General features: G+C 40.8%; 1 protein-coding gene across 1 annotated transcript in view; it reads left to right on the top strand.

Annotated features, from left to right (window-relative positions):
* The first annotated feature begins 1,388 nt into the window (after window positions 1-1,388).
* Window positions 1,389-24,787, top strand: part of KIF5B (kinesin family member 5B) — a 205,228-nt gene continuing 181,829 nt past the window's right edge. The window contains 1 exon segment of the mRNA XM_029588587.1: window positions 1,389-1,514. Coding sequence (XP_029444447.1) covers window positions 1,389-1,514 — 126 coding nt within the window.

The raw sequence follows: 24,787 nt of genomic DNA on the forward strand, positions 1-24,787 counted from the left end.
ATATTGACAGCAGATAAAGACCCAATGGGCCATCTAGTTTGCCTAGCAAGTTTCCATGTGCAAATTACCCATGTTTCTGTTAATGATAGTAACTGCCGCTCTGTGCAGGTTACCCCCATGTTTCTGTTGAGGGTAGTAACTGCTGTTCTGTGCAATTTACCCCCAAGCCTTATATATTAACAAAGCAATATTTTTATTGGGTGAGGAGCCCTCTTGAAAATTCAGACAATGCTGCTTGATGTACTTTGTTTTTCAACTGGCCTGTTTTTTTCCCCTTATGTCTGCATATCAGTACCCTAGACCGTAAAGGTTGTTGGTTGTCCTCCGAATCCAATTCCCTTTTTTTTGTTTTACTGGGAAGTTGAAACTTGGCTGTTTTGGTTTTTTTTGTAATTGTATAGAAGGACTTTTTCTTAACTGTATCATTTTTAGCCAATTTAATTGCAGGGGACCAAAATATGTGCAAATGCCACTTTGGCTTGCCCTCTCCCCTCCCCAAATATTTCTGTCTAGAGGTGCAACTGAGTGGGGAGGAGGAAAGAATGGCTGGGGAGGTTGGAACTAGCCCTGACTATGGCAAAGTGTAACACCAAGAATCGGAAGTGCCTTAGTAGGCTCTGTTTAGAGTTCCTTCATGTTGTGAATTGTGTATGCAGGATAAAGCTTGTTGGACCCTTCCTACCTGAACCCCTTTTGTTACACACACAGCCACCAAAGCTATGGCTTCGGGAGCAGAAAGCAGAAGAATACAAACCTAACTACACAAGATTTGCCACACCGGGTCCCCGCAGCCCAGTATCCTGTTTCCAGCCGTGGCTAATCCAGGTCACAAGTACCTGGCAGGCTAGATTCCATGCACTCCACCTTTAATAATGGTTTATGGACTTTTCCTCCAGGAACTTGTCCCTGCCATTAACCGGTAGCAAAGCTAAACCAGGAAGGGAGGAATACTCCGAGCTGCACCCGCTCACTAAACAGGTTACTTTCAACGCCCGTCCCGCCCAAGCGCCCCTCAAACCAGAAGCCGCGCCTGCGCCCTGCCGCCCCTCAGGCAGCCGGCCTGTGGCTTCCAGCAGGGGGAGGGAGGGGGGGGTGACGTCAGCGGGAGCGCAGGCAGGTGATTCGCCGGCAGCGGCCATGGCTGCCATGTTGGAGAGGAAGTGATCCGCCGCCCGGGCTGGGAGCGACAAGGGCAGGAGCGGTTCTGTAGGCGGGCCCGCGAAAGGCAAGGAGGGTGGTGGTGGTGCAGGGGCTCTGCGAGGTGCCACTACTTCCTGCCGCAGCCGCCTGCCGGTTTCTCGCAGCTTGCCCGCGTCTCCCTGCCAGCGAGCCCCGGGGCGGCGGCGGCTGCCTCTGCCTCTGCGACCTGCCAGTAAGGAGGCGGTAAGATGGCGGACCCGGCGGAGTGCAACATTAAAGTGATGTGCCGCTTCAGGCCTCTGAATGAATCGGAGAACACGCGAGGGGACAAGCTCATCTCCAGATTCCAGGCCGAGGACACCGTGATCATCGCGGTGAGTGGCCGGGGAGGGAGCAGGGCGGCTTCGTGATGCCCTGGGAAACTGAGCGAGAGGCTGTAGCCGGCGTCGGCGTCTCTCGCCCTCCCCCCCCCAGCCGCGGAACCCTCCCGAGGTCTGCTGGTGTGGTCCTGGTGCTTCGGGGACTGAGCGGCGCTGGGCTCTCTCTCTTCGGTCTCCCTTCTCCCCAGGGTGGGGAATGAGCCAGAGAAGACAAGAGCAAAGCCAAACCCGAAGCACCCGCTAAAACCCCCCCCAAAAAAGCTATGATTCGAATCAAAAGCCACATTTGTGCAATGGATGGAATTAATGCTCTTGGTTTTCGCCTTTGCTCTGATACATAATTTGATATCGATGATGACTTAGTAGCAGAATTGCTAAGGCATATAATAAATGTTGTGTCTGATCAGAGGCTGCCTGATAGCTGATTATTTTTAGAAGGGCGGAGAGCGAATGAAGTCTTTGCTACTTTTTTTTTTTTTCTGGTTAGGATCGAGCCCCGCGGTCTGAGTTGATCGCAAATGTGGGCAGGACCGGTGTGTTGTGTCAAGTTTGTGGCCGGATACATTTGGCATAAGTGAATCGTTTTGGGTGTCTGGGATTTACTTGTTGAATGTGTTTACCTGTAGCAGTTGGTTACAAACTTTTTATAAGTATTAACTCCAGTAGAGGTGTAAGAGTCTCCCCAGTGCGATCATTTAATGTTAACTTTAGTAAACAGCTCTAGGTTGAATAGTTGAAGTGTAATTATTATTTAAGGAACCAGCTAGATCTCTTCTTGATGTGAATTATTTATAATATATAACAAAAAAACATTTTTCTATGCCTTCTTTTTAAGACAAGTAGAGAGAGGGCTTTATTAGAAGGTGATGCTATTTGCTTATATCATCTATGTGGATCCCTGATCAGAGAGCCTGACGATGCAATCGTTTGGCATTAATTACATTGTTATTAAGAGAGCTAAATTAAAAATGTTTTCTGAATATTCAGAGTAAAATCAGTTAAAGCTAATAAGTGAAACTTCTTTAGTTTAAACATGTCATTTACTTTCCCCCTGACAAATCTGTGACCTCTAAATTCCTCTTAATCACTAATGTTCAGGCCAGAAAAGTTTTGTGCTGCCCCCATCCTCCCCTTCCCAAAGCTCTGTCAACACTGATGACATTTTGCTGCAAACCAGCATTATAGCATCACTACCAGGATATCATTTCCATGAGGTAGCCATGTTAGAAGTAGTCAAACCAGTTTGGTAACACTTTAGAGATTGTTAAACACAAAACTATGATATAATATAATAGACAAAAAGCAAGGATACACATGAGAATATGATTGGGAGCACAGCAATTAAGAAAAATCTGTTCCTTCAACAAATCTATGATTTTACAGCTCTGTTTTACATTACTCTGGGTCACTTTCAAATATAAAGATGTTTTTTAAATACGTGGAATGTAAGAGCGCATTATGAAATAAACACTTTGTATTCTTACTTCTTGATATTTATGTCTTCATGCATTAGGATTCAGCAGAACATTTACATTTGTTAGCAATAGCTAAGTAAATTTAAACATTTTTGCATGGGATTCCAGTCCCGCTCCATTACAATGATTCAGACTTTAGAACTGGAAAATCTTGTAATATATTCATATTTCCCTATAACCAACATTTTAGTTCCCTTTTAAAGACATAGAATATGATGGTAAATAAGAAACATAGGCCTTATTTTAGTCTGCACAATTTTACATTTTATTACAAATACTGTGGACCCCAGTTGATCTGACTTTCCCTTCACAAATGTATTAAGATACTTTTTTATTGAACTATCACTGCATATTTGTTGGTTTTTATTCCTCCACTTCTTCACAACTTAAAGATCCTCTTTGCTTATTCTGTTATTGTTCCACTGGGAGGCTGTTCGTTTCGGTAAATAAATATTTTGTTCTGGGTCTAACCCTTTTCCAGGTGAAGGTTTAATAACAAAACCAAAACAGTTATTTGTAAGTGCGAGTTATAACTGAATATATTTTCTTTCCATGTTGGCAAACCTGAATACTACTTTGGCTAAAAGTAAACGGCTTTTATGTTGATTGTAAATGCATTGCTTGCTGCACGTAGAGCTTAAGGGATACTTTTCTCATAGCTCATCATTGGAAGAATGTTAAGTAGTTTCTCAGTGATATCAGTAGTGGGTAAATTTAATGGCATCACAACTAAAGGAAAGGATATTTGGAGAGCTGAAAGAATATTAGCGAAAGGTATCAGCAGAAGAAAGGAAGTGATAATGCTTCTGTATCAATGATTGGTAAGAGCTCATCTGGGATATTGTATGCACTTTTATTTTCCTCATTTCTGAAAGCAGTTTCTTGGCATTTTGGCTAAGATTAAAAGTAAAATCTGAGCCATGAATTGGGGATGGTCCTTTGAATTTTTGACTGATACTGAGAAACCTGTACAGTATAGGTGTTAATTCCTTGCCAGCTGATTCCACTAGCCAAATCAGGAAAATTAGACCTAAAAAAAAAAAATAAAAAAAAAAAAAAATATATATATATATATATATATATATATATATATATAGGACAGTGCTTGCTAAGGTCTGTGATTTATTTAATTGGCAGTATTGTGTACCCTTATCTGATCTGGACAGAAAAGGAATGACTGCTACAAGGCAGCCGAGTAATCTCTGAACTTTCAAGTGGTGATTTCTGCCTGGTGTCAGGCATATGAAGTTTGCTTCTGGGGCATACATATCTGCAGTGAGGATTCAGGTATTTGATGCATTAGAAAGTGAACAGTTTAGATAGCCTCAGTTAAGTGCTTCCACCCCCCCAATACATTTATGCCAAAATCACCAACTTTGCCCCACTTTTATACCTCCCCAAACTACTTGCCAACTTGAAAAACTTCTAAAAGTCTCATGTGTCTCTCCCCCCCCCCCCCCCTCCGGATTATCTCCATGGTGGGGCTAAGCTGAACAGTTTCAAATTTTTGTAAGGGACACAAACAGACATTCAATACAATCTGATAAATTCTGGTCTTATAGACCTGGGCTAATAAAGAAATCCAGGCTTGGAATGAATCACTTTCTCTCAGCTAGGGAAGTCTAAATCTTTGGAAAGATTTTTTGGTAATTTGAATTTGCTGCAGAAAGAAAATAGCAAAAACTTTTAATGCATTTAAAAATATCGTGAGTTCATAAAGTTATTTGGAAAGAACTCTCTGATACAATAATGGATTCCTACTTTTGCTGTCTTTACAGTTCTGGATATTAATTCTATGCCTTTAAAACCAAAATGATTGTGATGGTGTATATCATCTTTGATTTTACTCTTTGAGTGATTTGAAACATGAAGCATGTGACCTGTATTTTGCCTTGTCAGACAGACCAGATATTTTATTTATTTTTTTAAAAAGCTGCTGTATCCACAGTTCTAGGTGGGTAGCAGAGTAGTATTAAGCTATTGTGATAGATTTGTGCTGGTGGCAGACTGAATTAACATATTTTACTAAATGTTTTGATTTTCTGCTGTAGCTGTTCATTTTAATTGTGATGATTTGAATAAAGATTTTCTTGGGAGAATTACACTGCAAAATAAGTTTACTGTTTGGTTTGTTTGAATTTTTATGGTGCTGATATTTCTTTTTACAAATGGCCATTTGATTTTTAGGTATTTTTTCATATGAAATGCATTGATTTTGTTTTGTTTTTTTACATTTGTACTTAAAATGTCAGTTTGGCTAAATTTGTTTTTCAATTGACTGAATCTTACTGTCACTTTGTAACATTACCCATTCTTGGTGTTTAAAAATAATAAAAAAAACAAACCCTTTAACTTTAAGCACCATTTAAATCCAGCTAATCTACAGCTCTAACACTAAATTTTCAGAAGAGAAACTTTGATAAATTGAGGAAAATAGAAAAAACTGAAAGGTGCAGCTGCAAAGGTTAAAAATGTGCAACAGGCATGGACATTGTTTAAAAATACAATCTTAGAAGCGCAGTCCAGATGTATTCCACGCATTAAGGAAGGTTAAACGATTACCGCCATGATTACAAGGTTAGGTGAAAGATTATTTAAGCTAAAAAAGAAATCCTTCAAGAATAGGAAGAAGGATCCAACTGAAGAAAATATGAAAAAGCATAAGCATTGTCAAGTTAAGTGTGAAACATTGATAAGACGGGCTAACAGGGAGTTTGAAATGAAGTTGGCCGAAGAGGCAAAAACTCATAATAAAAACTTAAAAAAAATATGTCTGAAGGAAGAAACCTGTGAGGAAGTTTCGGTTGGGACCGTTAGAAGACTGAGGGGTTAAAGGGGCTCTTAGAGAAGATAAGGCCATTGTAGAAAGAATAAATTAATTCTTTGCTTCTGTGTTTACTGATGAGGATGTTGAGGAGATACCGGTTCCGGAGATGGTTTTCAAGGTTGATGAGCCAGATGAACTGAACCAAAAGACTGTGAACCTGGAAGATGTAGTAGGCCAGGTTAACAAACTGAAGAGTAGCAAATCACCTGGACTGGATGGTATGCACCACAGGGTTCTGAAGGAACTAAAAAATGAAATTTCAGATCTAAAATGTGTAACCTGTCATTAAAATCATCCATTGTACCTGAAGACTGGAGGGTGGCCATGTAATGCCAATATTTAAAAACAGCTCCAGGGGTGATTTGGGAAATTATAGACTGGTTAGCCTGACTTCCTTGCCGGGAAAAATAGTGGAAACAATTCTAAAGATCAAAATCACAAGGCATATAGAAAGACATGATTTAATGGCACACAGTCAGCATGGATTTACCCAAGGGAAGTCTTGCCTCACAAATATACAATGTTAAATAAATAAAATAAATAAACTTAATTTTTTAGAAGGGGTAAATATGTGGATAAAGGTGAACCGGTAGATGTGATTATATTTGGATTTTTGGAAGCTGTTTGGCAAAATCACTCATGAGAGGCTTCTAAGAAAACTAAAAAGTCATGAGATAGGAGGCAATGTCCTTTCATGGATTACCAACTGGATAAAAGACAGGAAACAGAGTAGGATTAAAGGGTCAGTTTTCTCGGTGGAAAAAGGTAAACAGTGTAGAAGTCCATAAACTGCTATTAATCAAGTTGACGTATGGAATAGCCACTGCTACTGGCATTAGGAGCATGGGATCTACTTAATGTTTGGGTACTTGCCAGGTACAATCCAACCTGGATTGGTCACTGTAGGAAACAAGATGCTGGGCTTGATGGACCCTTGGTCGGATCCAGTATGGCATCTTCTTATGTACTTAAAAGTTGGTCCAGTGAATTCATCTGTGCAAGTATTTATTGCTTAGCTGTTGCACTCTACAGGCTATTCATTTTAGTAAAACATTTATTCCAGAGTTGTTAGATGTTTTCTTCTAAGTGCCTTGCTCTTTGCTGCTCTCTATTAGTGCTAGGGTGTACCTAAGAGTTGGTCCAAGAGCCCTGACCAGAGTGAAGACAGCAAGGAAATCAACAGTTCTGTCATTTCTCAAGTCCCAAAATTGTGAGACACGAACTAAAAATTACAAATTTTTTCTTTCTAGATGTGGTTATTGCTGTTTTTTTAACATTGCACACTTTGCAAAGTATTTCAGTCCAACTGATTATTTTTTTTTTGTTGGCTATGTTGAACTGTTCAGAATTGATGCATTACCATGACTGGTCAGAGTTGTCTCTGTTGCATGGACTTGATGGTTGTTATTACTGGACTTTTCAAGTAACAAAGACTAGTTCTAAATTGATTTGTCACCTCAGAAACTATTTTTTTCACTTGATTTGGGACTCTGTGCTCCACAAGCAGTTTCTTGCATGGTTGCTGCAGAGAGCCTCAAAAGGTAGAAGTTTCTAGTTTGTGTAGCTTAGTTTTGGTGATACTTGGCGAGTTTCTGCTATGTTCTGCTTAGGGCAGATAAGGCCCTTCTAATCTTCTCATTTTCATTCCTGGTGCAGTGCCTCAGTCTTAATTGATCTCTGGCTTACCTCTTAAATCTTCACAATTAGGTATCATGTGCTTATCCCATGGTTTAAAAACTTAAGGAGTATCAAGTTGGGTCAGACCAATTGTCCATTGAACTTTGGCATTTTGTTTTCTACAATGAGTGGCCAGTCTGGGTCATTGGGAAGTGCCTGTCAGATCCCAAATAGGAAAGCCTATCCCTATTGAAAAAAACCAAAACTAAAAAAACCTTCCTCATCCCCAGAAGTGGAAGCTCTTCAGCTAAATAATAGTTAATAGATCTGTCCTTGAAAATTACCTAAAATGCCATGAAGCTAACTAGTAGCAGATTTAAAATGCATTGAAGAAATATTTTTTTTCAGTCAGTGCATAATTAAAAGATGGAGTTTGCTGCCAGAGAATGTGGTCAATGCTAGTAATTTAGCAAAGTTTAAAAAAGATTCCCTATCATCTTGTGCCACACCACTCCGATTTTATAAATTTGTATCGTGTTCTCTATCTGCTCTTCTTCAAGCTAAAGAGCTCTAACCTATCAAGCCTTTCTTCATAAGGGAGCTGTTGCAGTCCTGTAAATTTCCCCTTTTCTGCACCTTTTCTAGTTCCACTATATTTCTTTTGTGAAATGGTGATCAGAACTGCACACAGTACTCTTAGGTACGATTGTACGATGGATCAATATGGGCATTGCTATATTCCCTTTTTTGTTCTCTGTCCTTTTCTGGATAATTCATAGCATTCTATTTGCTTTTTTAGCCCCTTCTGCTTACTGAGCTGAAGATTTCAAAGTATTGTTTAGAATGATTCCAAGATCCATTTGAGTGGTAACTTCTAGCACAGGTACTAGCCTGGATTGGCCCCTGTTGGGAACAGGATGCTGGGCTTGATGGACCCTTTGTCTGACCCAGTATGGCAATTTCTTAATTTTGCTTCCTAGGTGCATCGCTCTGCACTCGTCTACACTAAATTCTATCTGCCATTTAGATACCCGGTTTCCTAGTCTAAAAGTCCTCCTGTAATTCCTCAATCAGCTTGCGTTTTGAACATTTTGAATAATTTTGTCATCCACAAATTTGACTATTCTTTGCTCCTTTTCCCAGGTTATTAATGAATGTTAAGCACCACTGCACCCAGCACAGATCCCCGTGGCATGGCACTATTTACCTCTTTCCATTTGGAAACGGATTTCTTGAATTGTTACTAGTTTTGGGTGTGGAAATGTATTTAGAAAATGTAGGCACTAGTCAGAAAATGTTAGGAGCCCATTAACAGGTTATATTATGCATTCACCACTGTTTGTTTGTATAAAGTTACAATCGTTTCATCGTCTGTCCCATAAATACAAAAATAAGGACTTTATGGGGCAGATGATTAAAACGTTTTGATTTTGTACCTGTAAACCTGCCCATTTATAATTTGTCTCCAACATACCAATGTAGTTTTTATTTTTCACAGCTCCTTGTAAAAGTCTTCTCACCCATGTAAATTTTTCATATTCTGTTTTAAAAATACAAATATGCATTAAAGTATGAATTTATTTCATTGAAGCACACAATGCGCTCTACACTTTTATCGTAAAAGAGCAATTATGGAAGTATTCAGAAAGTAATGAAGAATTAAAAAAGACCTTTGCATAAATCAGAAATGGCCAATTCCATGCCACAAGCAAGCCTAGTTTTCAGGATATCCATAATGAATATGCATGTTTCTGTATCCATTGTATAAAAATCTATTCTATACATTTATTGTGGTTATTCTGAAAACCAGATCTGTTTGTGGTTATTGAGGACCAAAGTTGGCCATCCTTGGAATAAATCTTCACCTGCTTTGTCATAGCAAACCCAAATTAACTCCAGGTCAATAATTGCCTTAACAAAGCTTATAATAAGTTAGTCTACTTGTGTCCAATCACAGTGGTTGAGCTATTTTGAATACTGAATCAAGTTTATGTTGTGATGAAATGAATTTGAAGTAACGGTCAAAACATACCAAATGGGGATATGTGGAAAGAAGGCTTGGATAACATTTTTCAAAGTACAAATTGGGGGAGGGTATAAGAACATTTTCAGTGCATTTTGAATATCCCTTGGGGCACTGTCTGGTCCATCATTGTAAAATAGAAACAGCTTGGCATCACCAAGATACTACCATGACCAGGCCGTCCCTCCTAGTCAATATTCATGGGTTAAGGAAACTGCTGTGAGAGATCATTATTAGGCCTATGATTACTTTAAAAGAACTGCAGAAAACCTTTGGGAAAACTTCAAGATTTCTGCACGATATGGTGCTTCTTCAGCAGTGGTAACAAGAAAACCACTGCTGAAGAAGCACCATATGAAGCACCACATAGCATTTGCAAAGAAACACTTAGGAACCTGCATGCCTGTGGGAATCGGTTTTGTGGTCTCCATGCTAAGTGATGTATGGCATAACACACACACAGCAATCACCCTGCTAACACTAGTCCCACAGTAAAGTATGGTGGTGGCAGTATTTTGTTGTGGGGATGCTTTACAGCAACAGAGACGGGGGGGTTTATGAAGCACAAAAGAAAGATGGATGATGCAAAGTACAGGCAGATCGTGGAGGAAAACCTGTTCCAGTCTGCCATAAACCTGGGACTGAGGAGAAAATTCATCTTTCAGCACAAAGCAAAAGCAATAGTTTAGGGACTCAACAAGAAGAAAGTGAATGTCCTTGATTGGCCCAGACCAGAATCCAATAGAAAATCTGTGGGAAGACTGCAATTTACAGATGATACCCAGCCAGCCTGAAAGAGCTTGAGCTCTTCTGCCAAAAAGAATGGGCAAAAACTGCACCTTCCCACTGTGTAAAGTTGGTGACACTTAAACTACTCAAAGCTGTTATTGCTGCAAAAGGGACTTCCACCAAGTATTGACTCAAAGGATGTGGAGACCTTTTTGCAATGGACTTTTTCTAATTATTAATTTTGGAAAATTTCTATAATTATTCCATGATGAAAGTGTAAAGTGTTTTGTATTGATCAGTGAAATGTACTCCTACTTTAGTTTGTCATTTTTATTAATTTTCCAACAAAACTAACATATTCATCTTTACATGTACTCCTACTTTAATGCGTTTTGATCTGTATTTGTTAGCATGGCGTGAGAACTTTTACAAGGTTGCTCAGTTAATAGAAATAGTGTGGGGGTACTTTCTTGCCTGGCGTCTGCATATTTCATTTCCTTTTTTTGGAAATAACCAAATTGTGGCTATGTTATACTTTGTTAAACTGTGTAGAGATACAGCCTTCAAAAATAGAGGCCAAGATTAGTTTGTTTTTCTTGTTTCTCTGTCTACGAGCAAGGCTGAATTAGTTATGAAATATTGGTGATGTCATCTGATGGCAGTGAGCGTAGCCTTCTCTTCTAGCGCATAGAACTCTTGCTCTACTGAGCATGTGTAAAAATTCCCATGTATGCGCTGCCTTGTGAATCACTCAGTTTTTTTTTTTTTGTCTGAACTTCTGCATGGACATGTACCCTCAATTGCTGATGTTTTGGCACTTTGTAGGGGTTTGTTTTTTTTTTTCCCCTTCATCTTGACTCGCTTTGAATTGCCTTTGTTTCCCCTGTAGTCCCCTCAACAGCACTTTTCAGTGCTTCAGAAGAAAAAGTTATTACAAGAACTATCATGTCTGGCTCTAAGAAGACAGCATCCAGCAGCTTCAAGGTCTGCATGTGTGGCCAGAAGTCTTCTATCTCAGATGGCCTTGACATTTGCTGTAAATGCTTGGGCCAGATCACAGTGCAGCTAACTACTATGAAGTGGCTGAATTTTACCAAGGTCTCGGAGGAACAGCATCTAGAACATGAAAAAAATTTATAGGTTGGTGAAAAGTTGAAGTCATTCCTCCTCTACGTTGGGCCTTCTCGGGATCCCTCCATACTGAGCTGAGCATGAGATCTTTGAGGAGAGCTGAGGCTTCTGCAGTGCCAGTTCTGGATTTACTGCTTATCTGAGGTTCAGAAGCATGTAAAGAAATGTCTTTAAGTCCTTTATAGGCCCCATGGAGCTCATCAGCACATAAAAAAACGCCATATGTTTTGGAGTTGGTGGTGCAGTCGACTCTGCTGAAGCTGAGGTCAGATTCGATACAATAGAGGCATTAGACTCTGGTGCCATCTATGCACCAGACCTTGAGCCTCATGTTTGTGTCGACACGTTGGTCTCGACAGTGTGGTTGTTTGCTTCATCGATGCATTCAACATTAGATATATTGATGCATTGTACCATGGCACACTTAGAACACTGGTCCCCGCCCCATTGGTGCACTCAACACATTCAAGGTAGGAATGATCAGTAAGAGGCCTGGAGGTTGAGTCACTACACTTAAGGCTGTTGAGATGGAACGAGTTATTTCCATGCATCCATTAGTTCAGTTGACCCAGGAGGAGGTTTCCTCCTGAAGTCCTTTTGGGAGCTTCTCTAGAGGATGAATCTATACTAGTCTCAGAAGAGGATGTTTCTTCTCCAACTCCTAGTCAGAGGATACAGCAACCCATAGACTAGGTAGTGGAATTGAAGACTTGCTTTGTCTCATTAGCAGCTAGTGACAAGAAGGGCTCCCTTCAACATTTGTCTAGAGTGTCCATTTTGCTCCCTTGTGGGGAAAGTCCCTTTGTCCTCCATGTTTCAAGAGCTCCCATCGGAGGTCTTAGTGGTGGGATCTAGTCTCCGACCATCCCTCTCTTAAGAGGAATCTAGCCAGTCTGAGGAGGAAGCACAGGAGGACCACAGTTTGGAGCATGCCTTAACAATATTGCCCTCTGAGATCACTGAGGATTCTGCTCTGATTACCTTCATCATCATTGGTATCGTGGGTTAGTGTCCCTTCACTTCTTGGTTCTGGATAATTGTCTACAAAGATTCCTTCACACCCCTCTATCTGATCCACCAGAGCACTCTTCGCCACTTCTTGTATTCCAAATTATTGGATAATCTGGGTAAGGTGATAGGAATCAAAGTCTGTAAGGACAAAGACCCTTACACTGAGGTCTTCAGTCTTCTCCCGATTCTGGAAACTCCATCTGAGCCTGCAGCAATCCTGGTGTACTCGATCCTATGGGATTTACAAATGAGAATGTGGGAGAATCCAGCATTCTGTCCCCCAGTAGTTAGGGAACTGGATCTCAAATATAGGGTTCAGCAAATACCAGATACTGCATCAGTCAGTGGTGGTAGAATTAGCACTGAAATTAGATTTTTGGATCAGTAGGCTATGCATTTTTATAGACAGACAAATGGGCAAAGAATACTAGGATCTTCTCCAATACCCTACCAGCAAAGGACCTTAGACTGTTGGATAATTTTGGTAAGAGTTTTTCACAGTTTGATGCTTAATTCCTGCATCATGGCTCACCAATTCCTCATGGTAAAATACTTCCACAATTGAATTGACAAGTTGAAACCTCTGATGGTTGTTGGAGAATAGGCAGACTATCGGTTGGCTCTTTTGGACTCTGAGGAATATGAATGTCGTCATCTCCGCTCGATGTATGAATTATTTGATACTGCAACGAGATCTTCTGCAGTGGCCATCAGAATATACAAGATGGCATGGTTGAGAGCCAGCAGTTTGCAGGAGGGTGTACATCACAAGTTGGCATATGTGTCCTTGACTGGAGACAGCCTCTTCAGAAACAAGGTCAGAGAAATTGTCACCCAGATTAAGGAGTAGTTTGTGGCCATTCAGTATCTCTTGACAGGACTAGAACATTTGTCTAAACATCCTTACTTTGCTTTTAAATACTTTTTTTTCCTCAGAGATAACTCTAACACCAATTTCAGTAGTATCATGTACCAGAACAGCAGCTTCTGGCTTGTGGGCGTCCACGTGAGAGATACGAGCCGAAGACATCACAGCAAGTTCAGCTTAAGCCTAATCCTGGGCCTAGTTTTTGACCAAACCTGACCCTCAGGCCTTGATCCCTCTTATAGGTGGCAGGATTCACCTTTTTCTGGAAGAATAGCAGATCACTAAGGACCATTAGGTCCTCAAAATCGTAGAATCTTGTTACTGTTTAATGTCTCTCACGCCCTCCAGCCCCATGCCATTGTTCAGCCTTCAATCTGGATCCATCTCAAGCTGGAGTCGCTTCTCAGCCAGTGGGAGATAGAACATGTCCCTCCCAAAGACCATGGTAAGAGGTTCTACGGATAGGTCTCAATCCCAAGAAATCAAGGGGATTGAGACCTATCCTGGATTTGTAAAGTATGAGCAAGAGTCTGTTATGGGAGAGGATCATTTTGAACTCCCTCCATATCTTCTTGCCCTTCATTCATGTGGGAGATTAAATATGTGCCCTGGATCTGAAAGATGCATATGCTCACATACCCATACATCACTCCTATTGGCAATGCCTCTATTTTGTAGTGGTTTCCTTTCACTAAGAACATAAGAACATGCCATACTGGATCAGACCAAGGGTCCATCAAGCCCAGCATCCTGTTTCTAACAGTGGCCAATCCTGGCCGTAAGAACCTGGCAAGTACCCAAAAATTAAGTCTATTTCATGTTACCGTTGCTAGTAATAGCAGTGGCTATTTTCTAAGTCAACTTAATTAATAGCAGGTAATGGACTTCTCCTCCAAGAACTTATTCAATCCTTTTTTAAACACAGCTATACTAACTGCACTAACCACATCCTCTGACGACAAATTCCAGAGTTTAATTGTGCGTTGAGTGAAGAAGAACTTTCTCTGAATAGTTTTAAATGTGCCACATGCTAACTTCCTGGAGTGCCCCCTAGTCTTTCTATTATCTGAAAGACTAAATAACCGATTCACATCTACCCGTTCTAGACCTCTCATGATTTTAAACACCTCTATCGTATCCCCCCTCAGCCGTCTGTTCCATTCCCCTTACCATTTTGGTCGCCCTTCTCTATACCTTTTCCATCGCAATTATATCTTTTTTGAGAATTGCCGTGACAAGAATTGTACACAGTATTCAAGGTGGGGGTCTCACCATGGAGCGATACAGAGGCATTATGACATTTTCCGTTTTATTCACTATTCCCTTTCTAATAATTCCCAACATTCTGTTTGCTTTTTTGACTGCCGCAGCACACTGAACCGACAATTTCAATGTGTTATCCACTGACGCCTAGATCTTTCTTGGGTGGTAGCACCTAATATGGAACCTAACATTGTGTAACTATAGCATGGGTTATTTTTCCCTGTATGCATCACCTTGCACTTATCCACATTAAATTTCATCTGCCATTTTGATGCCCAATTTTCCAGTCTCACAAGGTCTTCCTGCAATTTATCACAATCTGCTTGTGATTTAACTACTCTGAACAATTTTGTATCATCTGCAAATTTGATTACCTCACTCGTCGTATTTCTTTCCAGTTCATTTATAAATATATTGAAAAGTAAGGGTCCCAATACAGATCCCTGAGGCACTCCACTGCCCACTCCCTTCCACTGAGAAAATTGTCCATTTAATCCTACTCTGTTTCCTGTCTTTTAGCCAGTTTGCAATCCACAAAAGGACATCGCTACCTATACCATGACTTTTTTACTTTTGCTATAAGCCTCTCATGAGGAACTTTGTCAAACGCCTTCTGAAAATCCAAGTACACTACATCTACTGGTTCACCTTTATCCACATGTATATTAACTCCTTCAAAAAAGTGAAGCAGATTTGTGAGGCAAGCCTTGCCTTGGGTAAAGCCATGCTGACTTTGTTCCATTAAACCATGTTTTTCTATATGTTCTGTGATTTTGATATTTAGAACACTTTCCACTATTTTTCCTGGTACTGAAATCAGGCTAACTGGTCTGTAGTTTCCTGGATCGCCCCTGGAGCCCTTTTTAAATATTGGGGTTACATTAGCTATCCTCCAGTCTTCAGGTACAATGGATGATTTTAATGATAGGTTACAAATTTTTACTAATGGGTCTGAAATTTCATTTGAGTTCCTTCAGAACTCTGGGGTGTATACCATCCGGTCCAGCTGATTTACTACTCTTCAGTTTATCAATCAGGCCTATTCTTCCTTTTGGATTCTTGGTAGCTCTGAGGGTTTTCACACAGTGCCTAGCAGTAGCAGAGATGCACCTTTTGTCCTCCGGGGAATTTGTCTTTTTTTACCTGGTTGACTGGTTAGTGTCAGGGCCTTCCTAAGCAGGTATGTCGGACTTCCTGCAGAAGACAACCCAGCTCCTTCAGTCGGTGGGGTTTGTCAACTTCATTAATTTGAGCCTTGCAATTAACCCAATGAATCAAGTTCATTGGGGCATTGATAGATTCCCTGGAAGAGAGAGAATTCCTCCTGTCGGAGCAAGCATTCTACTTTTGAGCCTTGATCCAGAACTTACTACAGCAGGATCATGTCCTGGGTTGAGAAACTCTGGTTGTCCTAGGATGCATGATGGCAGTGGTGCATGTGGCTCCCATGATCTGTCTTAACGTATAGATTCTCCAGTGAGAATCTATACGTTAAGACACGCACTCACCGGGATCAATTGCTGTAGCCCCTGTTGTCCCTGGTAAGGGTCACTGCAGATATTAAGGGGGCCCTTCCAATGGTGGCTAGGCCCAAGTAGCAATGATCTATGAGAACAAGCAAGGGGCATAATGTAATGGATCCTCTGCCAGGATTCTCCAAGAATTTGGGAATGGGGTTGCAGCTATAAAGCCTTCACTTTCTATTGTTTCAGATACCAGCTTAGGGGCCGATTCAGTATTTGTGCGCTGAAAGCGGGTGCTGAACAATCAGCGCCTGCTTTCCTAACGTGCCCCCAGGTGTCCCTCCTGGAGGCGCCATACAATATTTAAATTAGGGATCACTTGTGCGCCCCTAGCACCTCCTTTATAACGGGAGCCCATGAGTGTCGGCCGTCCACTGGTTTGGAAAACAGACGCCAAATTTATCGGCCAGGGGTTCAGGAAACGGACCCTTGTCAACTGAGCATTCGTTTCCTGCACCTGACTGCCGGCACTTTTAAAGATTTGTTCCTCCTACTTAATATCGCAACGATATAAGTAGGAGGCTGTACAGAAGCAGTTTTTCTGCTTTTCTGTACTACTTTTAGGAGCGCTCAGCAATTAACACGTGCTCCAGTCAGGCATTAATTTCTGAGCGCAAACATTTGCGTCTTAGACGCATTTTGTTTTTTGCATTCAGAGTGAATAGCTAATAGCCTCATTTACATGCATTTGCATGTGATGAGCGCTATTAGTTTCACTCCGCATAGGACGCGTGTTGTGGCGGCACTAATGCCTTATTGCATAAAGCTATTAGGTAGTGCCTAAACAACCTGCATCCAATTGTGGGTTATACAGTGTGGATTGTATTGCATCAGCCCCTTAGATTGTGAGCCCTCTGGGGATAGAGAAATACCTAAAGTACTTGAATTTAATTTGCTTTGAAATGTCTGAAAAAGTGAAATATAAATCAAGTAAATAAAAACAGTCTTCCTTCCTAGGATCTCTATCCTCCTTGAGTAGCCTCTAGTCTAGATCAAGCAGAGGCAAACAGTTGATTCATCTCTTGGGTTGTCAGTCAGTTGATTTGTTTGTATCAGAGGACAACAGGAAAATAGAAAATTTTTCTGTCCTTTCTTCAGAGCAAATTTAGATTTGCTCCAGGTGCTTTTCTGCCCAAGTGGGATGCAGATCTGCTGGATGCCTTACCACCACTTTAATTGATTGTGAGAACTATGCAGAAAACACTCAAGGACCCAGGCGTACCTAATACATGGTCCAGTGTGGTTCTCTTAACTTGTTCAATTGTCAATCAGCCCTCTGATCCCTCTGGGATCTGATCTAACTTTGCTAATTCAAGAGGAGGATCATTTATGTCATCCAAACCTTCTCTCTCTCAACTTGACATATGGACAGTTAGTACTCACTAATCTTATATCTGATGGCATTCCAAGGAAGTTGAGGATATTTGTAATCACTGCCAAGAAACCTTCAAATAGAAGAGCTTATAGTTTTAAATGGAAAATATTTTCATCTTAGTGTCAAGCAAGCTCCCTGGACCCATTTATCTGCGAGCCAACAATACTGCTGCATACTTATTCTCCCTCTCTTCCTCAGATCTCAGTACATCATAAGTTACAGTGCATCTCGATGTCATTGCGGCTTACTGTGCTCAAGAGGATGGCAAACCAGTATCCATACATCCTAAAGTGATGAAGTTCATGAAAGACTTGTAGCATATGAGATTGCTTATCACTAAACCGCTAGTGCCATGGGATCTTGACATTGTACTGGCACAACTAATGAAAACCACCTTACGAACAGTTAGCTCCCTTGAAGTTCCTCACATGTAATGTAGTGTTCCTAGTAGTTATTACATTGGCTAGATGAGCCATTGAGCTTCAGGCATTGTGATTGGCTCATAACTCACTGTGCATGCAGTTTTCATCCCAGGTTTCTGTGAAAAGGAGTTTCGGCTTTTCATTTGAATCAAACTATAGTATTGCCCGCGATCTTTCCAAGACCCCATGTACATGAAGGGAAAGAAGGCCCTGCATCCATTGGACTGCAAGAGGGCCTTAGCTTATTATCTGAAGAGAATTTGGCTGTATCGTTAGATTTCTCAACTTTTCTTCTCTTACATTCCTAACAGACTAGGAATAGTAACTGCCAAGTGCATGTTGTCCAACTGGCTGCTGTACTATGCTCTGGCTAACCTCCAGATCAGACTCTCAGGGCTCAGCAAGTAAGAGCCATGGCTAACTCAGTTGCTCATCTGTGAGCCGTACCTATTGATATTTGCAAAGCTGAACTTGGCCATCAGGTCACACCTTAGTGTCCCATTGCTGTCTGGACAATCTATCAAGAAATGGCTAACTTCAGGCATGTGGTATTGCACAGCCTGTTCTCTCAGTAGTCTGCTCTGAATGTCGATGAAGGTGTCTGGGGTGGTGGGGATAGAGGTTGCTTTTCCAGTAAGTGCTCTCTTGTGCATCCCTTAGATTAGGACTCCGCCCACATGTTAAGGCTAAATTCAGCTCTATTGTTGACTGAGAAATCGTTTGCTTACCATAAACAGCAGGATGAATTAGCTATGCTTAATTCCTGCCCACCTACCTGGAGAGTCGACTACCTATCTAGAACGGAGCTCTGCAGTCTACAGCTTGTGAGGCAGTGTGCTTACGGGAACTCCCGTGCATACTCGGTAGAGAAGAAGCTCTGAGCTAGGATAGCATGGTCTGTTTAGCACATCAGATGACATCACACATACCGTCGAGCCATTCTCCAAGCTAAACGAGATTTCTATTCCTCTAAAATTCATGCCTATCAATATAATTCCAACGCCTTATTCTCATATGTTGCAGAACTTACAAAATCTGCCCCCCCCACCCCCATTGAGGAAAATGCCAGTGATAAATGGGAAAAATTAGCGATGTACTTCAAAAACAAAATCGCCAATATCCTCCTTCACTTCCCCACTAAGCCTTCCCCCACCTCTCCACTCCCCAACGACAACAAAATCAACCTTGGGTCCCTCGACCCTACTGCAACCAAGGAGATCGAATCCATTCTAAAAAAAAAAAAAATGAAACCAGCTACTCATATCTTAGACACAATCCCCTCAAAAACCCTCCTCTCTATCCCCTCTGCCATTGCAAAACCCATTGCTGATTTAATTAACTGCTCCATCACATCTGGAAGAGTCCCACCCTCTTAAACTTGCTGTCGTCAAGCCACGCCTCAAAAAACCTACCCTCGACCCCACAGACCCAGCAAACTACCGGTCTGTCTCCAGCCTGCCCTTCATCTCCAAAATCCTTGAAAAGGTAGTTAACACTCAGCTTACTGATTTCTTAGAAGATCATAATATCCTACATCCATCACAATTTGGTTTCCGTAAAGCACGTAATACTGAAAATCTCCTACTAGCAATTAGACACCATCCTCAAAGGTGTATGGATCATGAAAAATCATACCTACTTGTCCTCCTAGACATCTCAGCAGCCTTTGATACTGTCAACCACCAAATCCTAATCAATCGCCTAGCAGAAATAGGTATTTCAGACACAGCCTTGTCCTGGTTTTCATCCTATCCCAACCACAGAGTGTACCTAGTAAAAATTGACAAGTATGAATCATCACACATCCCTCTCAGACAAGGCGACCCCCAAGGATCCTCCCTATCTTCCACCCTTTTCAATATTTATCTCCTGCCACTCTGCCATCTACTCTCCGACCTAGGCCTGAAGTTCTTCTTATATGCAGATGATGTGCAAATCCTCATCCCCATTCAAAAATCCCTCAATGAATCCATGCAGTTCTGGGAATCGTGCCTTGCTTCCACCAACTCCTTACTATCTAACCTCCACCTAGCGCTAAACGCATCAAAAACTGAAATCCTCATTATCTCCAATCATCCGGACCATATATCCCACTCTACCTCTCATAATACAGCCCCAGCCCACACCCCGCTGCAGTCCGTAAGAGACTTGGGTGTCTTCCTAGATCAACACCTAAACTTCAAACCACACATCAACTCTCTCTCTTAAAGGGGGGTTTCTACAAATTACATATCCTTAAACTCAAACCCCTACTCCACACTCAAGACTTCTGTACAGTACTGCAGTCGACCATGCTCACTAAACTGGACTACTGCAACTCCCTTCTCCTGGGCCTGCCTGTTTCCACTACTAAACCCCTCCAAATTTTGCTAAACGCCATGGCCAGGATCATCACAAACACCCGTAAAAGGGACCACATCACCCCCATACTAAAGGATCTGCACTGGCTGCCCATTACCTTCCGCAGTCAATACAAAACTCTCACCATCCTTCACAATACTTTGTACAAGCACAGTCCCCCTTGGCTTGAGGAAATGCCACGATTCCGTTCAACTAATCGCCCCACCAGAACTGCCCTTGCAGGCACCCTTCACACCCCATCCCTCAAAACCGCTCACCTTGCCCTCACCAGAGAAAAAGAGCCTTTACCATCGCTGGCACTTCCCTCTGGAACTCCCTTCCCGCTGATCTCTGTCTAGAGCCATCCTTACACAATTTTAAAAAAGGAATCAAGACATGGCTCTTCAAGCTGGCCTACCCCGATGCCAACCAAACCTAGCCAGTTGCCCTGACCTGCATCTTATCTGTCTGCCCCACCCAAGAACTTGTCTTTGCAATGTACATTTTGTATATTTGCCTTTCGGTCACTATAGCTGTAATTTGTATATAGTTCCTAATGTACTATGTTTATGATGTTTAATCGCTTAACATGGTTTTCTATCCATCTTTCCTCTTACCTTCTTTCCTATTTTTCTTCCTCAGCATTTCTCTCTCCCCCCCCCCTTCTTCGCCCTCTTCTTGCCTGCTCCGCTCTCCCCTTTCCCATTCATTGTAATTTTCCTTTCTCTTCAGTTTATTGTAAACCGACGTGATGTGTCTTACGAATGCCGGTATATAAAAGTTCATAAATAAATAAATCGCACGTCTGCCATGGCTAGTTCATCATACTGTCATGGGGCATCCCTTTTTAAGGTCAGCAAACTTGCTTTACAACAAGAAAAGAATTATTGTGGGCTGAATATGTGCAAATATTCACCATTCTATATCACACAGGAGTTAAGCAGAATAGAGTCCTAGATACCTTCATATATTTACATATAAAAACTGTTTCTTTACCAAGATTATGGTGAGGACCTGTGCAGCCTTTGCACAATTTTAATAGCCTTTCCCTGGCTTGCCTCTATATACTTTTGGAGATATTGCCTCCAGAAATGGAGATGATTCTTCAGATGAGGTCTTACGAATGTCTTATACAGATACATTAGTGAAGCAGTCTCAAAAGGCAGAATAGAAATAAAAAATGAAATTATAATTTTGTATTCCACTGATGCCTATTCTTATGAACCCTGGTATTCCATTGGCTTTGGTTCCAGCTTGTTGCCCTGTTTTGCTATCTTACAGATAAGGCCTATCTGCTCTGCCCTGTTTGCATCCATTTGTAATGGCATAGAGTCCAGTTGATCTCTGACTTTCATTTCATGTCTTCATAAATAAGAATCCTGTGTGCTTCTCTCATTCCTTCTTGGATTCTGTTACTTTTTTTGCCTCCATCATCATCTCTGGGAAGTTCCACCACCCTTTCTGTGAAGAAATATTTTCTAATATTACTCTTGAGTCTGCCCTCTTTTAGTCTCATATTGTGACCTGTAGTCCTAGAATTTCCTTTCCACCAATTAAGGTTTGTTTCTTGTGCATTATTTAGATCTTTTTTTGAAGTATTTGAATGTTCTATTAAAGAGGTAGGCAACCCTAGTCCTCGAATGCCACAGACTGGACTGGTTTTCAGGATAACCACAAAGAATATGCACAAAATATATTTGTATACAATGGAGTCTATATAGGCAAATCTCATGCCCTAAAAAGCAGACCTGTTGGTGACACTTGAGGACTGGAGGTACCTCCCACTACACTCATCTCTTCTCTCCTTCAAGGTATACGTGAATAGTTTCCAAACTGTGGGTCGTGCGCCATAAGAGATCTGGAGAAACGGGGCTACTATTTCCCTGGCCTCCCCAAATAGATTTCCATTCCCTCCCCCTCTGGACCTCTGCTTCGACCTGCACCTGTAGCACCCTTCAGCCTTGAGCCACTGTTAAGGGCTGGGGCCTATGATCTTGCATTGACTCACAAGCCCTGAACTTACTGCAACTGTTCCCCCACATTGGGTGAATAGACATATCAAATCTTCATTATCCCAGCCACCCAATGTGGGAAAACGGTGAATTGAGTGTCCGTAAGTGAAATGCATGCACCATTGTTTGTGGTGGTGGTAATTTTTTAGTGTTAGGGGATCATATTGGATAAATGTTTGGATATCACTGGGGTACATATTTAAGTTGCATATCATATGGATTTTGTTGCAGCCTTTGCACAATTTTAATAGCCTTTCTCTGGCTTGCCTCTCTATATTCTTTTGGAGATATTGCCTCCAGAAATGGAGATGATTCTTCAGGTGAGGTCTCACGAATGTCTTATACAGATACATTAGTGAGGCAGTCTCAAAAGGCAGAATAGAAATAAAATATGAAATTATAATTTTTTATTCCACTGCCTATTCTTATGAATCCTGGTATTCCATTGGCTTTGGTTCCAGTTTGTTGCCCTGTTTTGCTATCTTAAAATCATTAGATATAATCGCCCCAAGGGCTGTCGCCTGGTTTGTGTGCTCGTAAATATCTCACCCCTACTATCCCCATTGTGTATTGCTTCCTTGGAAATGATTGACAGTAGTTTTTGTTTGCACTGAAGCTTAATTGCCAGGCATTAGACTCCTCTAAAAGCTTCCTTATATCTCTCCTTATTCGGTTTGCTCCCTTGAGTGTGTTGACACCAAAAACTACAAGAGTAATCTGCAAAACACATTTTCCTATTAAAACCTTTCTATGTCACTCACAAAAATATTTAACAGAACCAGTCCCAGGACTAATCCTTAAGTGCTCAACTGATAACACTTTTTTTTGTTGGTATGAACTCTTTTTTTTGTGTTATGTTCAAGACTGTAAATGTTGTGATTTATATTCAGGCAAGGTGGTCCACACATTTTTTTAATTAAAAATTTACCACTACCCTGTCATTCAAACTTTTTTTTTTCTTAATCCAGTCTATCACGTTGAATCTCACTCCAGGCTGCTCAATTTGAATATTTTAATACAGTAAGGAACTTTTTTATATAGGGTTTTCCTGCAGGATTTCCTTTGTGTAGCAGTAAAGATAACGAAGATCGGTGTACGTAAGAAGCCCTTTATTGAAATTTGCCCGTCTCTGGCCGAGTTTCGCTCTTTAGTCGAGAGCTGCCTCAGGGGCAACTAAAAACAAATGTATAAAATGTTAAATGAATAAACACACACAAAAAAAGGATAAAATTAATAAACATACATGGGTGTACAAACTTCAGAGATAATGCAAATCATAACATGTATGTGTGTTGACAACACAATGGAATACAGAACAGTGCAGTGCAATTGCATTGCAGTTCATACTATAACACAAAGTTATCCTCTCCAGTATATTTTTATCTGTTTCCACAATTGTTGTTTGAATTTAATGATATCTGCACATAGACTGTCCTGCATTCCTTTTCTGCACTGCTTCTGTATTCCATTGTGTGTTCTAACATTTTATACATTTGTTTTTAGTTGCCCCTGAGGCAGCTCTCGACTAAAGAGCGAAACTCGGCCAGAGTCGGGCAAATTTCAATAAAGGGCTTCTTACGTACACCGATCTTCGTTATCTTTACTGCTACACAGCCAACTGGATCGGCTTCTGATTTGTTTTCTGGATTTCCTATCTGTCAATTCCTTGTAAGAAATGCCTGTACTTAATCAGATAGTCAGTGTCTCAAGGTGAATATTATGGGGACTCCTGCAAATTTCTAAAGGCATGGAAAGCATGGTGACAGGACTTTGGGTCTGATTTGTAAAAATATTTTCCCAAAGGCAGTAAAGGGGATTTAACCCTTAATACATTATATACACTCACTGTAATGAATCCACATCGAGAACACCAGAAATACATTCTTTCTGTTAAATGTTGATATAGCAGAAAATCCACTGTTTGGCTTGCACTATAGTATTGTCTTGCTCATTTGATACCAAAATTTCTACTAGAAAATCTGCTATCCCTTGTGTCAAAGAAAGAAAAGCAAGTCTGTCATTATTACTTAGTTGCACAGAATTACATAGCAAAATAATCCAGGCACAAACTTTTCCTATAAATATAAACAATTGCTATTCATCAGACCTTAAAGCAATTCGATCCATATCAATAACAAGGAAGGCATTTTCTTACAGAACTGCTTATGTATTTTATATATATTTTGCCAAGTTTTATGTAATTATTTTTATGCTTATTTTAATATTGTAATTTGCCATGATCCTTGTAAGTGGGTGGTTAACCATCTTAAATAAATAATGCTAACTTTCTGAATTAACTTTGTAATCTACTCCTTGTACTCCGACTGTTTTTATATGAGTTAATTTTGAACTTATTTTTTACTTGATTTCTTTGTGGATTTAATGAGAAACGTTAGGACTAATTACAGGCAGTGTTTCACTATTTCAACATCATCGGGACAAACCTCAAGATATTACCTCACTGTTAGTGTGTAAAAAGCACAGGGATAAAAAAAAAAGTAATCATGTCATGATATCTGAGCACTGCCTGCAGTTATTTTGATGCATGTATAATTATATTTAGGAAAGGAGAGTTTGATGTGAGCTGACTTTGAAGCGTATAGCTAAAAAAAGAGTTCTGAAGAGCAACTTTTTTTTGTGTGTGCATTACA

This window comes from Rhinatrema bivittatum, chromosome 2 (assembly GCF_901001135.1).
Source record: "Rhinatrema bivittatum chromosome 2, aRhiBiv1.1, whole genome shotgun sequence".
NCBI classification, from domain to species: domain Eukaryota; kingdom Metazoa; phylum Chordata; class Amphibia; order Gymnophiona; family Rhinatrematidae; genus Rhinatrema; species Rhinatrema bivittatum.